This window comes from Syngnathoides biaculeatus, chromosome 10, assembly GCF_019802595.1.
Source record: "Syngnathoides biaculeatus isolate LvHL_M chromosome 10, ASM1980259v1, whole genome shotgun sequence".
Classification (NCBI taxonomy): Eukaryota; Metazoa; Chordata; class Actinopteri; order Syngnathiformes; family Syngnathidae; genus Syngnathoides; species Syngnathoides biaculeatus.
In genome coordinates this window covers 29,701,946-29,721,311 of record NC_084649.1, presented here as the reverse complement: position 1 = coordinate 29,721,311, position 19,366 = coordinate 29,701,946, and the positions used below count along the sequence as shown (strand labels likewise).

The 19,366-nt window shown below is 40.7% G+C and overlaps 1 protein-coding gene across 8 annotated transcripts in view; it reads left to right on the top strand.

Moving 5' to 3' along the window:
- The window catches only part of mtmr14 (myotubularin related protein 14), a 114,432-nt gene that overhangs the window by 781 nt on the left and 94,285 nt on the right, over positions 1 to 19,366 (top strand). For 4 of the 8 annotated variants that reach the window (XM_061833435.1, XM_061833442.1, XM_061833439.1 and 1 more), the window contains exons 2-3: positions 10,468 to 10,616; positions 18,934 to 19,042. In XM_061833435.1, coding sequence (XP_061689419.1) covers positions 10,468 to 10,616; positions 18,934 to 19,042 — 258 coding nt within the window. Of the gene's footprint in view, positions 1 to 237; positions 1,016 to 10,467; positions 10,617 to 18,933; positions 19,043 to 19,366 lie in introns of those variants that run through there. The other 4 variants (XM_061833440.1, XM_061833438.1, XM_061833436.1 and 1 more) reach the window with 3 other exon arrangements.

The window sequence follows — 19,366 nt, the reverse complement described above, 5'->3', positions numbered from 1 at the left end:
AGAAGATTGACAAGTGTGAATTTGGTACTCCGTGTCTTGTTGAAAACATGGTATTCATTATTTTATTTTATTTTTCATTATTCTTTTTTTTTTTTTCCTTGTCGTGAGCTGACATGTAACCTCACTGGCTTGATAGCGTTTACCCTCGCCTGCAACCAATGACGTAGAGTATTTATTATTGTAATTATTATTATTATTATACTGCTATTCTACGTCATTGGATGCGTCAAAGAATGAAAGGGGAGGTGACACATGGACACTGCTACTTCCTGTTTACCACATTTCCGGAAATGAGTTTGGAACGTTAACTCCTTTTGTTAGCGTTTTCCTCTACAAGTACAGGCATTTTTAAAAATTTATTTCAGAGGTACCACCTTACAATTGAGTTCGTGTAACATGACTGTCACAGCCATGGTTGCAATTGCAACGCAACGCAACGCAATGAGATGACTTGTCGAATCATGGACGTTTCCTGACTCGCGTATTGACTACAGTGTCTGGCCAGGGGGTTGAAGGTGTCTGCTGCCGTTTCACCCTCCAGTACTTATCGATTTTAGTATCCTTCTACCTTCCCGTGGGTGCGTTTCATAGTCCTACATAGGCGTATGGCTTCTAACTACTTGCTGGCTTAGCTGGCGGTACGTGGGCTTTCTCGTGGCTTGTCGTGGCACATCGCTCAGTGTGTTTGAACAAGCAACAGATTGTCGGTGCCCTGAGAAAGACCCGGAGTCCGGTACTGATCCTTTCAGGAGGGCGACAGTCAGAAAGTAACTGGCACGCAAGGGGATGACCTGCTCGGTCTTGCCCTTCTAGTGGACAAGGGTCTGCGGTGTTTAAGGAGATCGAGTCCGTTTCAAGCCCATCACCCCAGCTCGGGCAGTATATGGCTGCTCTCCCCTCACCGGCATGTGGCTTCAAAGCCACTGTAGGGTCGGCCTTGAAAAGTAAAGAAATCGGGGATTTGATCGACTTGTTTTCCAGGACCCAGTACAGAGCAAAGGCAGTTTCTCCTCGGGTACGTTCCCCTTCCTCGTGCTACTGTAACGTGATGTTAACATGTTGATCCAACATGCCATTATATTTTGTTAATTTTTTTTTTTGTACAACAATGTTCACAGAAAAACCTATGAACAAAACCAAGTCAAAACTTATGGTACCCTTAACGTATACAGCAGAACCGCAGATAGAAATTTAATTTGTTCGTGGACCCCAATCTCAAATTGAAACATTTGTAAATTGAGGTGATGTTTGTTAATCAAATGAATGGAAATTCATTTCATCAGTCCCAGCTGCAGAATGACACATTTACCAAATTTTAAACCATTTCATTAAAGTTATTGAAATAAACAAAGCTACTTGAAGGATGGAGCCAACCAGCCAAGAAAAAGCACAGTTTTGAGCCTTCCACACTTATGCTAGGACTATGAAAACCATACATATATGTAATATATACAGTCACATTAGAAAAATGTACAGGTGTGGTCAGTAATGCCCGCAGATATAAAGCTACGGGTGTAGTCCACCAGTCATGCCCGCAGATATAAAGTTGCGGGTGTGATTAGGGAAGGAATCTCAAGACCTTAAAATAACTTACTGAGTTGTTATACCCGAGTATGTAGTTGTTGCCTAATACCATAATCATAATTTATTGACACTGCACAGACTGACAGACATTTTTAAAGAGGCCAACAGACATTCAATTTCAAAACTTAAGTATTCATATAATCAAATCATTTTATTTCATCATGATGTATTGTTATAAACTAGCGTAATTTACGGCAGTATCTATTGTCAATCCATTGATGAAAGCTAGCAGTAGATGATCTATATCTTCGTAAAGCATGCAGAGGGGAAAAGTTTTCAACTTCAAGATAACGCGGTACCATGGAAGAAAATGACATTCGCATTTAGATATATGGACAAACTCGTCTAACATTAAAATTTCGATCAAGTCTCAGTAAATCACAATTTCATACTTATTATAGTTTGATACTGAAACATTACCTGTGTTATATCCCAGAAATGTTTTCAGTGGAACTGAATTTCCTTTGACATGGATCATGATGTTGATGACTTTCGACGTAAATGCGCTTGCAGTAGGTGAAGAAGCTCCGAACGTGCTTTTGGCATAACTTCCGAACATGCTCAGTACGGTTAAGTTGCATTTCCTGTTTCCGGGTGAATACTGATTGTTTAGATCAGGGTTCTTTTGTTCCCAACGTTTATGAAATAAACACGTAAATTAATCTCAAGACCAACATTCCCTCTAATTTGTTACGTGTCTGAGCAAACACACTAAGCCCGTGAGCGCCCCTTTGACCACTGTGAAAAACATCAGATGTATGTACTGTGGTCAGATCAGTGTCATCCATTGAAGTTTAATGGCTCATTCAAAGATTCAGATTACAGCATTTACATTCCCATCAGAACTTTTTTAAGAACAATTTTGTGTTTTTGCAAACTCACAATAAAAATGTCAACAAACAAATAAATACAATGCTAACTAAACCAAGCCAACTATGAACTATAAATTTGAAAGGTCGCTTGCAACTTTTTCTCTTTTTTTTTAACCCACAATGATATCCCTGTCTGTTTTTCTTCGTGTGAAACGTAATTATTGCTCGCTGAATATCTTTAGCAATGCATGTTCAAAGCTAAATGATGCTTCCAAACAGTTTTAAGGTTCATGTTATGTCGCCTCCTATATTTAAAATACAGAATTAGCTTTTTGTGCACTGTATTGTCTGTGCTTTCCTCCTCTATCAGGCTGTGCCAAGGTGGAATTTTAACATTCTACGCAAGGGGTGCTTAATGCGATCGCGAGGCAGTCTTGGTCGATCGTGGGACGCGGGGGGAAAAAAAACAAAAGTCAGCCAATGTTCCCTCTAAACTGCGTGCGTGCGCAATTGTTCACCGCTGATGCAGTCTCTTCACAGATATTCTGCGCTGCGCGCAAAAAATAAATCCAAAGCAAATTGAAAGTATAACATGCAGTTATTCAATTTGTGGCATTTTGCAATGTGATTCAATGAGTGAGGGATGACTGGTTGTTACATCCAATGGCACAATTCACATACGTACTTTAAAAAATGAAAAGAAGCCACTGGTTTCTTTTAGGCGGATTACGGAACTTTCTCTAACAATGACCGCTGGTCTGCCACACTTTCTTTTTCCAAGTTTACCTTACACCCACCCCCATTCCTCACTCTTTAAGACGTACACTCAAAATTACAAATGTTACAGTATTTACACACCCCATCAATGTGTTTTATAATGACAGCGTCCACCATCTGCTTTCGTTCGCAACACAGTCTGGTCAACGTAGAGGAAAGACGAGCTATCCATGCTGCTGATGTGTACTTTCGATATTAATGGAGAAAGTTAAAAAAGAAATGCTGTTGTTTTAAGATGCAATGACTGTCGGAGTATGTGAATAATCTAAGAAAAAGTTGTTAAACTGGATGAGATTTTTTTCTTTTTGAGTCTGGTCTGAAGCCAAAATAGAAAGTGCAGGATGAGATGCTGTTAGGCACAGCCTGATCCAGGATGAAAGCACAGACAGTACAGGGCACAAAAAGCTAATTCTGTATTTTAAATATACATATATATATTTATATATAATATAACATATCACATAACATAACATTGGGAGCATCAAAAACCTCCCACCCCATGTTGTCGGTAGCTCGCGAGAGGCTGGCTGCTTGGCACCTCTGTTCCACACGATCTCATCCTGTACTTTCTAATTTGGCTTCAGACCAGACCTTTTTTACTAAAAAAAAAGAGAAAATCTCTTCCACTTTCAACACTTTTTCTTCTATTATTCACATACCCCGACATACAAGCAACAGCACTTCTTTTTTTTACTTTTACCATTATTATCGAGAGTCAACACAAGCAGCATGTCTAACTCTCTTTGCTCTACGTTGCTCAGACTGTGTTGCAAACTAAAATACTTGTGGTGTCTGTAATTATGAGTGTATCGCTTGAAGAGCCGAAGGGGGGCCGAGTCAGGTAAACTAGCACCAAAAAGAGTCAGGCTGTGGTTCACAGCGCTGGAACGATTTTCATGTGCGCTGAGAATGTGCGACAATTGCGCAATTGCTTTGGTCAAGACTGTACAAAGTAAGCGACGTCTTTCAATACCTATGTATTTCTACTCTTAAATTTTATGCGTGTGATTTTTTTTCTTTTTTTTTTTTTGTGCTCGATTATGCACATTTGCGATGGCGCGTAAGTGCGACCATGCCCGGCAAATCTCAGTGGCTGTGTGTGTGTGTGTGTGTGTGTGTGTGTGTATATGTGTCATCACAGACTGTCATCTCAGATGAATGCACATTTGTTTGGCACAGTTTTTAACGCCGGATGGCCTTCCTGACCCAATCCCTCTGTATTTTAGCCGGGGAGAGAATCTTACAGCACCTGGTATTCCCAGGTGGTCTCCCATCCAAGTACTAACCAGGGCCAAACCCGCTTAGCTACCGAGATGTGACGAGATCGGACATTCTCAGGGTAATATATATATATATATATATATATATATATATATATACACCAAATCGTTCACCGTTTTTTTTGTCACTCAAGATTCCTGACAGAATGAAAGCAGTCTGTAGCCAACTTGAAGACAAAGTTTCCGCTTTAGCTGATACTGTTGACTTTCATGCTGGCTATTAGGAAACAGTCGTCCACATTTTTCCTGCTTTCTTGTGGTTTATGGGATTCTTATCAGGTATTGCATACTGAATGGATGGGTGATTTCCTTTGACACCTGGAGGCTGTAATGGTGACAGGGCTATACTTTCAGGTCATAAGTAAAATCAGTTATGGCAGGTACAGCCGAGTCTCTATTTCCCCTCCAAATGGATTGGAATTATCAGGCGAATTCCTTTTTCTTTTGGATGCTGAAGCCACTGGGTTTCAGATCAAAAGATGAATATGAGACAAAATTATCACGATTAACTATTGTAGACTCTTTCAGCTCTTGTTTTTTATGGGGGTTTCTCTCTAAGAAGTAAAATCCATGCTCTGTTGGGTTAAGGTCCGGTATTTGATTTGGCCACTCTAAGAGCCCATCCAAAAGAATTCTCTTCCTTTTTTGGCAGTGTATTTATGGGCATTTTTCTACAGAAGCTTCTCCTGATAAATTTCGATGCCTTTTTCTGTAAATTTCCAGGGGAATAAAAAGGTTTTGTAGACGATAGAAATCATCCCATACCGAATCAGTCGTGGCCCGGGTTAGGAACACGCACCCTCGGCACTGCTAACCTGCATGGCGTCGGTGGAAATTCAGTTACTGTGGGTCGGAGACAAAGAAGAGGAGGAAAGCGGATTCATCGGCAGAAGATGAGGAGGAATGCACAGAGCCTACAACTGAGTGTAGGGACTTTGAATGTTGGGACTATGAGAGCAAAAGCTGTGGAGTTGGTTGACATGACGATGAGGACAAAGGTTGAGCTATTTTGCATGCAAAAGAGCAGGTAGAAAGGTAGTAAGGCTAGAGGTTTGGGAGCAGGGTTTAAATGATTTTATCATGGAGCAGAAGGGAAGAGAAATGGAGTATTGGTTATTTTAAAGGAAGAGCTGGTTAAAAATGTCTTTTAGTTGAAAGAGAAATTCTGTTAAGGAACTAGATCAAGTAGTTCTGAGCATCCCAGACAGAGAGTGAGTTGTGATTGGTGCAGATTGTAATGGACATGTTGGTGAAGGAAACAGAGGCGATGAAGAAATGATTGGTAAGTACGGCTTCCAGGAAAGGAACTTTGAGGGACAGATGGTAGTGCAGTCTGCAAAAAAGTTTAATGAAGTCTAATTGGTAAACCTGGCAGATGGAAATGGCTGTTGTGAACACCTTTTTTTTTCAGAGGAGGCAGGAACAGAGTGACCAACAAGAGCGGAGGTACAAGCATGGAGGTGGATTATATTTTGTGCAGACAATGTAAAATGACGTAGGTAACTGACTGTAAGGTAGCGGTAGGGGAAAGTGTAGCTGGAGAGCATCGAATGGTGGTGTGTAGGATGACTCTGGTGGTGGGTAGGAAGATTAAAGGGGAGGTCCGGTCATTTGGATTAACAATGTATCCGATAGGTCACTCAAATGTACTGTACCTTGAAAATTTGAGGTTAATCCTCTATCATTTAATGGTGTTTTAAGAAGGTTTTTCTCGGCAATTACGAATTTTCATGGGCGCCGCCATTTTGGCGAGTCACATGACCTATGTACGCGGATGTGATGTGTTACTTGCGCAAACAAAAAAATCAGCGCCAGTTTGTAGTGTCTTCACATGCGGTACCGCCACGATTGGACACGGTAAAGTACCTTACTGTATGGCGAAATTTTGCCATAATTCGGATAGAAATAATCTGCGGACTGTTCGGTGGCATGATCTGCCCAGTATGAAAAAGAATAATTTAAGGACCAGAAACCGGAGTATTCGGAGAAAACCTACGCAGACACGGGAAGAACGTGCAAACTCCACAATTCTACACACATACACAAAACTCCACAAAAAAAAAGAAAAAAATCCACAGAAATCGAACCCGGGTCCTCAGAACTGTAAGGCCAATGTTTTACCAGCTGAGCAACCATGCCGCTTTTATAGAGGCAGTATTAACTTCCACCAAGCCAAAGATCATTTCATTATCACTTAGAACCTGGCCACCCTGTTGGCTAAAACAACCTTTCCCACAATATAAGGCCTAGCTTTCACTACCATCCTTCATGGTGCTGTCCCCAGCGCAGTCCTCTGCTGGCTGGCCTAAATACACTCCAAAATCGATAAGATGGATGAATGACGTGTCCCGCGCATCGGCCTCCGCGTAGTAAAACTCGTGTTATTCCCGTCATCATCCGAATATTCAACATTATTTACAGCCACAGGTTCAAATCTGTATGGACTTATTCCTCCATCTTCCCGATCAACCGATACAATTATTTCTTCATCAAATGAGGAGAAATCAGCGCTGGCCATAACTGTGTCCCAACATAAGCGAGCCTTTGTTGGGGCACGTAATATGTCACATCCGGGCATGTAGGTCATGTGACTCGGCAAAATGGCGGCGCCCATGAAAATTTGTAATTGCTGATAAAAAATCTTGAAACACCATTAAATGATGAACCGTACATTTTCAAGGTACAGTACATAAGACATGACATATCGGGTACATTGTTAATCCAAACAACCAGACTTCTTTAAGAAGACAAAGGTAGAGGAGAGAACCATGTGGTCGAAGCTGTGAACGGAAGAATGTTGTGTTGCCTTTCGGAAAGAGTTGAGACAGACTCTCGATGGACAGGAGGAGCTCCCGGAAGACTGAACTACTACAGCCAAGGAGAGAGACAGGCAGGAGCGTACTTGGTGTGTCTTCTGGCAGGAAAGGGGAGAAGGAGACTTGGTGGTGTAACCCCAAAATACAGGAAGTCATACAAGGAAAGGGATGAGCGAAGAATAAGTGGGACACTGAGGGGACTGACGAGAGTCAAAAGGAACACATTGAGATGCGACGTAGGGCAAAGATAGAGGTAGCGAAGGCTAAACAAGAGGCATATGAGGACATGTTCACCAGGTTTCACACGAAAGAAGGAGAAAAGGATCTCTACAGGTTAGCCAGACTGGGGATAGAGATGGGAAGGATGTGCAGCAGGTAAGGGTATTAAGGATAGCGATGGAAATACGTTGACTGGTGCCAGCAGTGTGCTAAATAGATGGAAAGAATACTTTGAGAAGTTGATGAATGAAGAAAGTGATAGAGAAGGAAGAGTAGAAGAGGAAAGTGTGAAGGACCAGGAAGTAGTAATGATTAGTAAGGGGGAATTTAGAAGAGGATGAAAAATGGAAAGGCAGTTGGTCCTGATGACATACTTGTGGAGGCATGGAGGCGATTTGGAGAGGTGGCTCTGGAGCTTTAGATCAGCTTATTCAACAGAATACTAGCGGACGAGAAGATGCCTGAAGAATGGAGGAAAAGTGTGCTAGTTCCCATTTTTTGAGAACAAAGGCTGAGGAGCTCTGGGAACTATAGAGTAAGAAAGTTGATGAGCCACTCAATGACGTTATGGGAAAGAGTAGTGGAGGCTAGACTCAGGACAGATGTAAGTATCTGTGGGTAACCGTATGGTTTTATACCTACAAAGTGTACCACAGATGTATCCTTTGCCTTGAGGATGCTAGTGGAAAAGTACAGAGAAGGTCAGAAGGAGCTGCATTGTGTCTTTGTGGCTCAAGAGAGTGCCTATGACGGAGTACCAAGAGAGTAACTGTGGTACTGCATGCGTAAGTTTGGTGTGGCGGAAAAATGTGTTAGAATAGTACAGGACAGCAGCAGAAAAGAGGTGAGGTGTGCCGTTGGTGTGACAGAATAATTTAAGGTGGAGGTGGGACTGCATCAGGGATCAGCTCTGAGCCCCTTCCTATTTGCTGTGGTAATGGATAGAGTGACAGATGAGGTTCGACTGGAATCCCCTTGGACCATGATGTTTGCAGATGATATCGTGGTCTGCAGTGAAAGCAGGGATCAGGTGGAGGAACAATTAGAAAGATGGAGGCATGCTTTGGAAAGGAGAGGAATGAAGATTAGCCAAAGTAAAACAGAATATACGTGGGTGAAAGAGAAGGGTGGACGGGGAAGAGTGAGGCTCCAGGGTGAAGAGATGGTGAGGGCGGATGACTTCAAATACTTAGGGTCAACAATCCAGAGCAATGGTGAGTGTGGTAAGGAAGTGAAACATGTCCAAGGAGGTTGTTGGTGTCTGTAATGTTATGTGACAGCAGAGTGTCTGCAAGGATGAAGAGCAAAGTTTATAAAACAATGGTGAGGCAGGCCATGATGTACAGATTAGAGACGGTGACACTGAAGAGACAACAGGAAGCAGAAGTGGAGGTGGCAGAAATTAAGATGTTGAGGTTATTTCTAGGAGTGAGCAGGATGGATAGGATGAGAAATGAACTCATTAGAGGGACAGCCCTAAGTTGGATGTTTTGGAGACAAGGTTCAAGAGAGCTGACTTTGATGGTGTGGACATGTCCAGAGGTGAGAGAGTGAGTATATTGGTCGAAGGGTGGTGAGGATGGAGCTGACAGGGAAAAGAAGGAGAGGAAGACCAAAGAGAAGGTTGATGGATGTTGTGAGGGAGACATAAGGGCAGTTGGGGTTAGAGAAGAAGGTGGAGGAGATAGGCTAAAATGGAAAAAGATGACACGCCGTTGTGATCCCTAACAGGACAACCCGAAAGCAAGAGAAGTAGACAATAGAAATCATTGTGTGGTTTCCATCACACGTTACATGATTCTTTCCAGTTTTCTTGCTCATCCATGTGAAGAATGGTACACACCATGTCACCAAGCATACACGTGTTTTCAGTGTTTAATTTCCTATTTAAATTTTTTTTTTGTGTGAAATTACTTAATTGACAATTGGGTATTCTTTTTATCAATAAATGAGTACCGACAGTTTTGTCCACATCTGTATTTGTGGAACAAAGAAATTTCGGTGGCCAAAATATTTCCACTACCATGCGCTTAAAAGTAGATTTTTAGTTTTGGAATGAAAAACTTTTGTTACCAAAATAAAATGACTGAAATATTGTTTATTGTTGCTAATTTATAGCTTTGCCAGTGAACTTGCACACGAGATAGCAAGTATTTATCAGCAACAAGAAATACCCAATTTGGTCAAATTGGCTAAGACGTTACACACAGCCTACAGTCACAGTTGGTGCATCATTAGCCACCAATGTGACAGGTAAATAATGAACACATTCAATTAATGGTAACACAAAAACATAAATGAACATCTTTATTATGGCAATAATTTAAATTTGCACGTCAAGTTGAATTGTGGGACCCGTGTGGCTTTAACCATCATTATGCTAGCTCTTCGTGCAAACTGCAGTCCCATCCAACCTTGCTGCTTTCTGCTGTTCAGTTACAAAGGTAGAAAGCTTGCTGCATGCTCTGGATTTCTGCCGGCCCAGCTATGTACAAGCTAGAGTTAACCGTGACTTAATACCGAGTCAAGCTACAGAGGCAAATGTCGCTAAACACCATGCTGGTCTGTGGAGGAGATTCTGTGCATTGTCAACTCAGTTTACTCTTAAGTCATTCTTCATTGCCAACAAAGAATAAACTAGATTTTAAGAACTATTGTTAACATGGAGAGAAGATAAGATGTGGGACAGAATTTTGGGAACCCAGTCGTTCAGCTGTCAACATGAAGTTGCAAAACAGTACAGTTGTCACATATGTCTAAGAGGAACTGCATTTTACACACGCACACACACAATTATGTTACAGTATTTGAATTTCCTTGAATTATTGCCTGATTTACGCAAAGTAAAAATTTTGTGCAATAATGGATGGTGACTTCAAATTTGAATTTGTATATTTATACAATGGGAGCAACCTGATTATCCTTCATAGTTGTCAAATCCCTCATTAATCATGATACATTATCTTATTTTATTTGCAGATGGCGGAAATAGAAACCTGCTCCCTGGAGTTATTTGCCAAAGATTACAAGTACAGTGTGATCCATAATTCCAATGGTGAAGTTTGTGGTCATTACCCACGCCGGATTGTTTTCCTCGAATATGAATGCACAGATGTTGACCGAGACAGGTAGTACTTCAATCTGGTACTGTACAGTAGAATATAATTTCATCTAAAAAAAAAAAAAGCACTGTCAATGAGTAATACCTTAATTTTTTATGTATGAGTATTCCCCCGCCAAATGGACCTTTCCGAGAGCGACCTTAAGCTCCGCCCCCTTAGCCATGTCCCACATGCGAACAAAATGATTGACGAGAGCATGTTTGAAGTCGATTCTCTATCGTGTATTCTAGATAAAATTGGGGTATGTTTTTTGCCAAATGAGTCAGACTTGTCCAAGAGAGCTCAACAGAGAGGTCTCAACTATTTCACGCAAGGATATGTACATGGAAACAAGATTTTGGGCGGAGCAGGACGCAATGTTAGCGTTACAGTGAAATGTTGGCGATCGATGCAAAAAAAGTTTGACGACTCACAAACTTCATATTGAAATCCAACAGGATATAATAGTGGAATTGTACTGCGCATGTAAAGCATGGTGAGTACTTTTTACTTGGAAAAGTCACGAGTAATATCGTAGTCTTTATAAGTGAGTGGGTGTATTCATTTGACTTCGCTCGTAATCGAACCCAGTCCTCTGTCTTAAAGGTCTGATGTCATACAAATAAGCAAATAGACATTTCTCTTGCATATCACGCATTTACGTATCCCTAACCCGACTCTTCGGCATAAAACATTACACACTTCATTCAGCAGGCCAGTGATAGACTAACAAAGTGAAAGTTGTTCTCCTGCAATGTATAAAGCATTGATAATAATTCAATCAAACTCAAGAGAAGATACAGTACTTCTTCTTCACTTCCCTCTGAACATACAGCCTTGTGTTTGTTGATATTGTCCACATTTAGTTGTACGTCCGGTCTTCTGTGAGCCTTCATCCATCGTAGACAGTTCGTCAACTGTGTTTTAGGCTTTGGAAAATGAATCAACCGGGCCCCTTGTAACCGAGCAGGATATCTTTCATCAGAATTGCACGTTACCCAAGCGCATCTGAGGACATTTTCTTCGTAACATCAGCGTAACTCCAAGCGTACGCTACTTACAACCAGCATTGCTTGTGGGACAATACGGAGAGAGGGGTGTGTCAAGCCAGGGGTTAAGACAATGCAGCTATCTGATTGGGTATTATTGTACGAGTGATTGATAGGTCGGAAAGGTCCATTGTCAAAAGTCAGTAGTGAGCATTATACGTAGGTGGAGGGGAAATTTTTTTCTTTTTTTTTTTCACATTTTATAAATGTATTCCACCATGAAGTGCTAGGGGTCAGCAACCCACCACTCCGGCACCACATGCAGCTCTTTCATCCTTATGTTGCGGCTCTGCGTGGCTTTGGAAAATACTTTATAATTGTCTGATTGAAGTGTATGTTATTTGTCTCAAAAACGTCTATCATTCCTTCCTATTAAGTCATAGTTTTTAATGTCTTTCAAAAAACCTTGTGCAATTTCGGTGATCAACATTCGCCTTCTTCAGAGACAATTGACAGCACTTGATGTGTCAGCAGGCAGATTTGACAGCCAGTCTGCGCAGAAAGCCCAGCGACATCAAAACTTTCTGAACAAAGCATTTTATTTGTCTTTGTTTGTTTGTTGAATTGTAGTTGTAAATTGTAAGATTATTATGATCTTGGAAAAAATAAAGTATTTTCATCCATTTTCTGAGCCGTTTATCCTCACGAGGTTCGCGGGAGTCCTGGAGCCAATCCCAGCTGTCATTGGGCAGGAGATAGGGTACACCCTCAAATGGTTGCTAGCCAATCGGTGGGCACATAGAGACAGACAACAGTCGCAGTTGGAATCATACCTTGGGGCAATTTAGAGTAGGGGGAGCCTATAAATGCCTTTTTGGAGGAAAAACTCCCGAGAATGAGATTAAATAACCCTTTATTGTACATAAAGAAGATATCTAAATGTTATTTATCTCTGTCATTTTGCTTCTTGCGGCTACTTTCATTTTATGAAATACATGATGATATCCTTAAAGTCGTTATTTTGCAGAAATATTCAGTATGCATCCTTGTATGTCTGACACATGTCAGGCTATTCACATTCAGCTATTGGATATAGTGTCAGGGAAGTTGCTCCATGGCCAAACAAAAGTCTGACAGTGTAACTGTAGATCTGTCCTTGGTCTTGCCTAACAGAACCTTAAGATTGTCACCAAACTGTTCAGGAGTCTGCATCTTCCGCTTTCGACCTTCAGTGTTAAACATCCTGAAGACATGGCTTGTTCTGGGTAGTGACACTAAGGTATCTCTGGCATATGTTACTTTGTCTTTCATTCTCTTGGTCTTTGTCTTTAGGTCATCTGCTGTATTCTGAAGGTACTCATCAACATGTTCAGCTGCTGTAAATGGTCCGCCTTGGTTCTTCAGTCTGTCCAAAATATTTAGTTTTCTGTTCTCAACGTGCAGCAGATTAGCTTCCTTCTTACTAAGACCAACAACTCTTAAGATCCTGCTGGCGTTTGTTCCAGTCTGCAGTAATATTATCCATAATCTTGACCACTGGGACAATTTTACAGAAATAACTTGAAGCATCTTTTTGGCGCAAGTCTTTAGTCAGCTTTAGTATATTGCCACAAGAGGCTTCTTCTTTAGCCGCTGATCTGTATCTCCACCCTGCCTTTCCAACTGCAAGTCGTGAACAGGAGCCTTGTCGATATTCTGGGCCTGTTCAAACACTGGATATTCTTTCTCATATGCTCCAAAATCATAATATTTGCCCCTCTGCATGCCAAAGACATCAGCCATTTTGGTAAGAATTCTGTTTGCCAAAGATACACATTCTTTGGTATGTGTAGTTGCCATCTCTTTGACAGATTTGACTTCATCAACCTTGTAGTTTGCCTTGACTGGATCAAAGAGAATCTGAGAAATTCCACTGAAAGTAGGTTGCTGGAACCAGAAGAATTCATCAAATTCTGTATTCTGGAGATCACTGTGGAGTGATGCAAAGAATTCTGCAAGGCTTGTATCTGTTGCTTTGCTTGAAATAGTCTTTGCATGAAATGGAGCAACAAAGTGCAAGCCAAAGGCAGCAACAACAGCAATAACCACTTTGACATATTCAAGAGCTAACGCATCTCGAACAAGGCAGGCGAGCTTGTTAGTAATGTACTCATAGCTACTCAGGAAGCTCCTGAAATCATCCCAGTGATGGCACATGATAACACATGATTTTGAAAGCGCACCAAAACGGGCATCCTTCATTAGAAATGGATGAGTTGGCTTGGCTTTCTGCTACATGAAGACTTTGAAATCCTTATAGTAGTTCCATGGTTTTTGAATGTTGTCTGGTCCAAAGAGATTCAGTGCCCAGGAGACAGTTGTCATGAGACTGTATCTTTTCTTTGGTCAATATCCAGGTCGAAAAGGAAACCATTGAATAGGTTTTTCATTCCCATCTTATCCTCAATACTGTTGACAACTTTGGACATACCACGATCAAATCCAAGTGTTGTCAGACTATCACAAAAGATTTGTCCAGCTGTTTCATCTCAGTTGAACTTAATTGCCAGTACAGCCGCCACACCTTTGTTGTGACCAGTGGAGTCAGTCATGTGAACATCTACAGCTTTGTAGAGTTCCTCTGCTGTATCTCCAGATGCAACTTCTAGAAGCTTAAAGTCAACTGCTATTGCGTCTGCTGTATTTTCAGTGGTTTCTGTAGCAATACCGAGGGTGGGAAGAGGAACATACTCAACTTTATTGATATGCAAGCTTGCTGGTGCAACTACCTTTCTGGTAGTGGAGTCCGTGGCATGCGTAATGACTGCACCCTCTTATTTTGCTTCTATTACTCTCTCAGCAACAAGCTTTCGGGAATGTGCACTGATGTTCTTCAACATACTGTGAATTCGGTGGATTGTTGGTAGTGTATCAGTGTCGAATTCACTTGAAGTACCCTCTTCTTCTTCATCGCATGTGAAGAACAAGCAAACTGCACGCAGGCGGGGCCGGGATTGAACCCTGGACCTCGGAACTGTGAGGCCAATACATTACAGCTTCTCCACCGTGCCGCCTCAGCCAGTTATTTTACCGATTTTTATTTTTATTGTTCAGTGAAATAGTGCTCTCTTTTTCCATTGTACAGTGGTGGCTCAGTTTTCGAACACAATCCGTTCCAGAAGGCCGGTTGAAAACTGAAACATGCGTTTTCCCATTACAATGAATGGAAAATGAAATAATGCTTTCCAAGCTGAAGAAATTGTTTTTTCAAAGTGTTTTTTTTAGCTTTTGCTGATAATAAACTGCGTAGTAAAAATACATGTATAGTTTAAATACTTTGTATAATTAATTAATTGAAGAACTATATTTATTTTTTTCTTAAAATGTATGGTTTAGCAGTAGACTATGCTAGGCTGGGAGTGCAATGCCGTATCTGTAGCGACTCGGCCCCCAGCCTTGTAAACTTTTTTTTATTAAAAAAATAACTTTAAACAAGCAATAACGAGGGGAAAAAACAAATTGTTTTTATTTGCACCAAAAGTACGTGACGTACAAAAAAAATAATAACTTGCAACTAGAGATAGGGTAAATGGAACAAAAGAAAAAAGCAATACAAAACAACTGTTTCAAATGTCTTCGGTGGGGGTGACTTGTCCCTTTTTAACAAAGAAAGAATCTAATGGAGACTGTTTCTGCCATCTTTTGAGCACCTTCCTGAAGTGGCTCATAAAAACATCATTGAAATTTTGCACTGCTCTGCAACATTCTGTTTTGTTAGGGTGTCGTTCCATTTAGCGCAGATAGCTTTTATATCGGCACTTGAGACATCCTTCCTGCCTTCAGCCTCATCAGACGACATCTCCCTTCCTCGCCAACACTATCCCCAGCTAACTGCTGCTCGTTCACGAAAATAAGAAGCAACTTTTCCACTTCCTCCAATACCTGTGTCCTCTGCTTGGTCGACGCAGTTGCTCCTTTAGCAACATCACTTGCTTTGAAGGGATCCTTGTGTTTCAGAATAATGCTGATCGTCGATTTCGCCATGCCATACTTCTTTGAAAGCTCAGAAACACGCACACCAGATTCGTATTTGGCTATCAAATCCTTCTTGAAGTCGACAGTTTTACACACCACTTTCCTTTTTTCAGCACCAGCAGTTCCAGTTGCCTTCTTTGGAGCCATGATTGGGGTTTAATGTTGCTCAATTGGAAGAAAAGTCACGACATGTCCGCTTGCAGAGGAGTGTATGGGTCAACTGGACCGCACGCGACACCTCGTTTCTGTTTTTTTTGGGGTTGCGTTCGAAAGCACAATAACACATTGTTGTGGGTCAGCTGGTCGGGGCTTTCGAATACCGATTTTCGTTTGAAAACCAAAACAAAAAATTCTCGAGATTTTCGTTCGAAAAATGATTTGTACGAAAACTGAGACTTTCGAAAACCGAGGTACCACTGTAGTGTAATACCCTCAGCAATTGGCAATGAGGAACAGGAATTCACCACTGGTTTTTTTTTGTTGCTTTTTTTTTAATTAACACTCTGGCAGCACACCGAACTCTTGAAGAACAACAAGCTGCTCCCCCTTGTCTACCTTACTTCCCCCCCATGCTCTTAAAGGGGTACACTCATAATTACAGAGCTTACAGTATTTTTAAATTCACTTCAAGGCTCCACTACACTCCACAAAAGCCCAAAGGATAATGGCTCATGTTATTTTTGCTTGCTAGATCGATAATTTAAATTAAACTTTTAATTAATTTGAAACATACCTTCAACTCTGCAATTATTTTTTTTGTAAGAGTTCAAAATCTGTTGACTTAATGAATAAAATGAAATTTTCTGAAACAACAGTGGACTGCATGAAATTTATTAACAAAACTATTTTAAAGGTGTAAAAATATGTATTGGCAGAACAATGTGCTACAACTGGTTACAACATTCCCCTCACAGTTCTGAGGACCGGGGTTTGAATCCCAGCCCCGCCTGTGTGGAATTTGCATGTTCTCCTTGTGCCTCCCTGGCTTTTCTCCTGGCACTCTGGTTTCCTTCATTAATTGGAAACTCGATATTGCCCCAATGTGTGATTGTGAGTGCGATTGTTGTCTGTCTCTATGTGCCCTGTGATTGGCAGGCAACCAATTCAGAGTTTACTCTGCCTCATGCTCGATGAGAGCTGGGGTAGGCTCCAGCACTCACGCGACCATTGTGAGGATAAGTGCCTCAGTAAATGGATGGAATGCAGCCATATGGGGGCACAAGCCAGTGCATCTGTAGGCCGGTCCCAAGCCTGGATAAATGCAGAAGGTTGTGTCAGGAAGGGCATCTGGTGTTCTGGTGTAAAATTGTGCCAAACAAATATTGAGTGTTCATCTAAAGAATACCATACCGGATTGGTTGTGGCATGGGTTAACAATGCCCGCCCCCAGCACCGTTAACCTGCCGGGGGCCGGTGGAAATTCAGCTACTGTAGGTCGAAGACAAATAAGAGGAGGAGGAAAGTGGATTCCTTGGCAGAAGAAGATGAGCAATGCACAGAGCCTACAACTCAGGGTAGGGACTTTGAATGTTGGGACTATGACAGGAAAAGCTCAGGAGTTGGTTGACATGATGATGAGGAGAAAGGTTGATCGATTGTGCATCCAAAAGAGCAAGTTGCAGATGTATCACACAAATAAATTATTAAAAATCATACATTGTGATTTGTGGATTTTTCTTTTCAGATTATCTCTCTCACAGTGGACAGGCACCTACGATGAAAATTTCAGACCCCTCCATGATTTCTAAGTGGGAGAACTTGGAATATAGCAGTGTTCAAATACATATTTTTTTCACTGTATGTAATCAGAAGTTACATTCCCTCACACACTGACAGTGTAGGCAAGTTGTTTGTCAACATATTGTTCACACTCACGGTGTTATATTGAAATTAAAATGATCACACTGCAGCAAACAGAATAACATCACTAGCAAATAAAACAAAAATAACGATGACTGAAGAAATAGTTGTCACTCAACATGCAGTTTAAGTACTATTTACATCCTTAGTGCTGCAAAGCATGCGAAGAGCACCTCCTGTGTCCATTTTTGAGAAAATGTAATACTTTTAAATGCGGGTTATAATCACAAAAATACAGTACTTATAATACATGGGCATTTTAAAACTGCATCAATTATTTGTGGGTTGTCAGGATTTGCTGCGGGTAAGGAATGTTCCCCCCGTGAATAAAAAGGGAGCAATGTACTTTCATTCCAATATGGCCCTGCCGCCTAAAGGTTATGAAAATGGTGTACACTTTCATTCTAGTATACCGCTAAAGTTAAAACCTGTATACTTTAATTTGCAACCTAGACATTTTGAAAAAAAGATGCCTACACTTTCATTCCAATATGACTGGGTTACATATGACTCCATGTATGTCGACTTGTTCATATGTTTTATATACCCAGGCAGAATTTGTTAAATATTGTTTTTTAAATACAACTGATGAGCAAACAATAACCATAATAAATTTCATTATGATTGTTTTCTTTAATGATTATCCTTTTCTGAAATCTTTGACAATTTAATCAGGATGTCATTAAAATAAAATTTGAAGTGTTTTGTCTGTTTCATGTTTTCTTTAAATAATTCTATACATCTTACATTCTTCCTTGGTAATCAAACATGAGGACAACAGTATGTTTTCCCATATATGAAAAATAAACTATTGAGTGTTCAAGTGATTATAATGAATAATTGCTTGAAAAAAAGACAAATAATACTTCATGTTTTGATCATATATGTGCAAAATCATACATTGTAAAAATGCATTTATATAGGTAGATGGGTTTTCCATAATTTTTAGGTCAACTTTGAGGGTTCATATTTTACTTGGGTCCACAGTATACACAAGAAATTACTCCAATTTCTCTTTTGGATGTCATTCCTTCCTTTTTTTTTCACTTGAGTGCAAATGTGATTCTTTGTTCAAAGTTTGATCCCTGTTGATCACACTAAGATTGGACAAGACAGTGAATGATTTGTAACAGGAGCTCATTTCATCGCAGAGTTGACCTCATGAATATTTCAAGTTAAATTCAAAAGTTCTTACTAACTGGCCATGATTACTAAAATAATGCATGAAATAGCAGCGAGCAATATTGGAACTGTTGATTCTGGTGATGAACAAAGTCAGTTTGCTGACAATTGTCAATTTAACAGTATTGTCTGAGATCTATGAAAGCTCACCAGAAAACTTTCACAAAAACCTTAATTGACTCTCCAGGCAATATTTTCAATGAGAAATAATGGCACACAATTTAAAACAGGTGTCTTAATGTCTGTGACATGCTTCTGTCAAGTGCACTTTGATTTGGTGACCAGGTTTGTCTTTGTAGGTTTGAGAGCACTGTGCAGATCAGTAAACTACAGGATTTGGTGAACCGGAGTAAACTGGCCCGATGCAGAGGGAGGTTCGTTTGTCCAGTCATTCTCTACAATGGCAAGGTACAACTTACTAGAGGAAACTCCTCATCTTTCCTTTGCCCCTGTATTACCTTCTTAAAGCACAGATTTTGGTAGGGGTGGGGATGGGTCCCGATAACGCTGCCAGACCTGGAAGGAAACGTTATTGGCCATTGGCCACAAACCAATTTAAACATTTCATATCAGCACATTAAATTTCCAAACAATTTAAGCAGTTTTGTACTGCCTTGTTTATGGACAATTCTATAGGACCAGCAAACCTGGAAGGGAGGGTTCAACCAATATCCGGCTTTATTTGCCTCTTTTACCCACGGATTCTGCAAAACAGCTACTGTACAGGAGAGC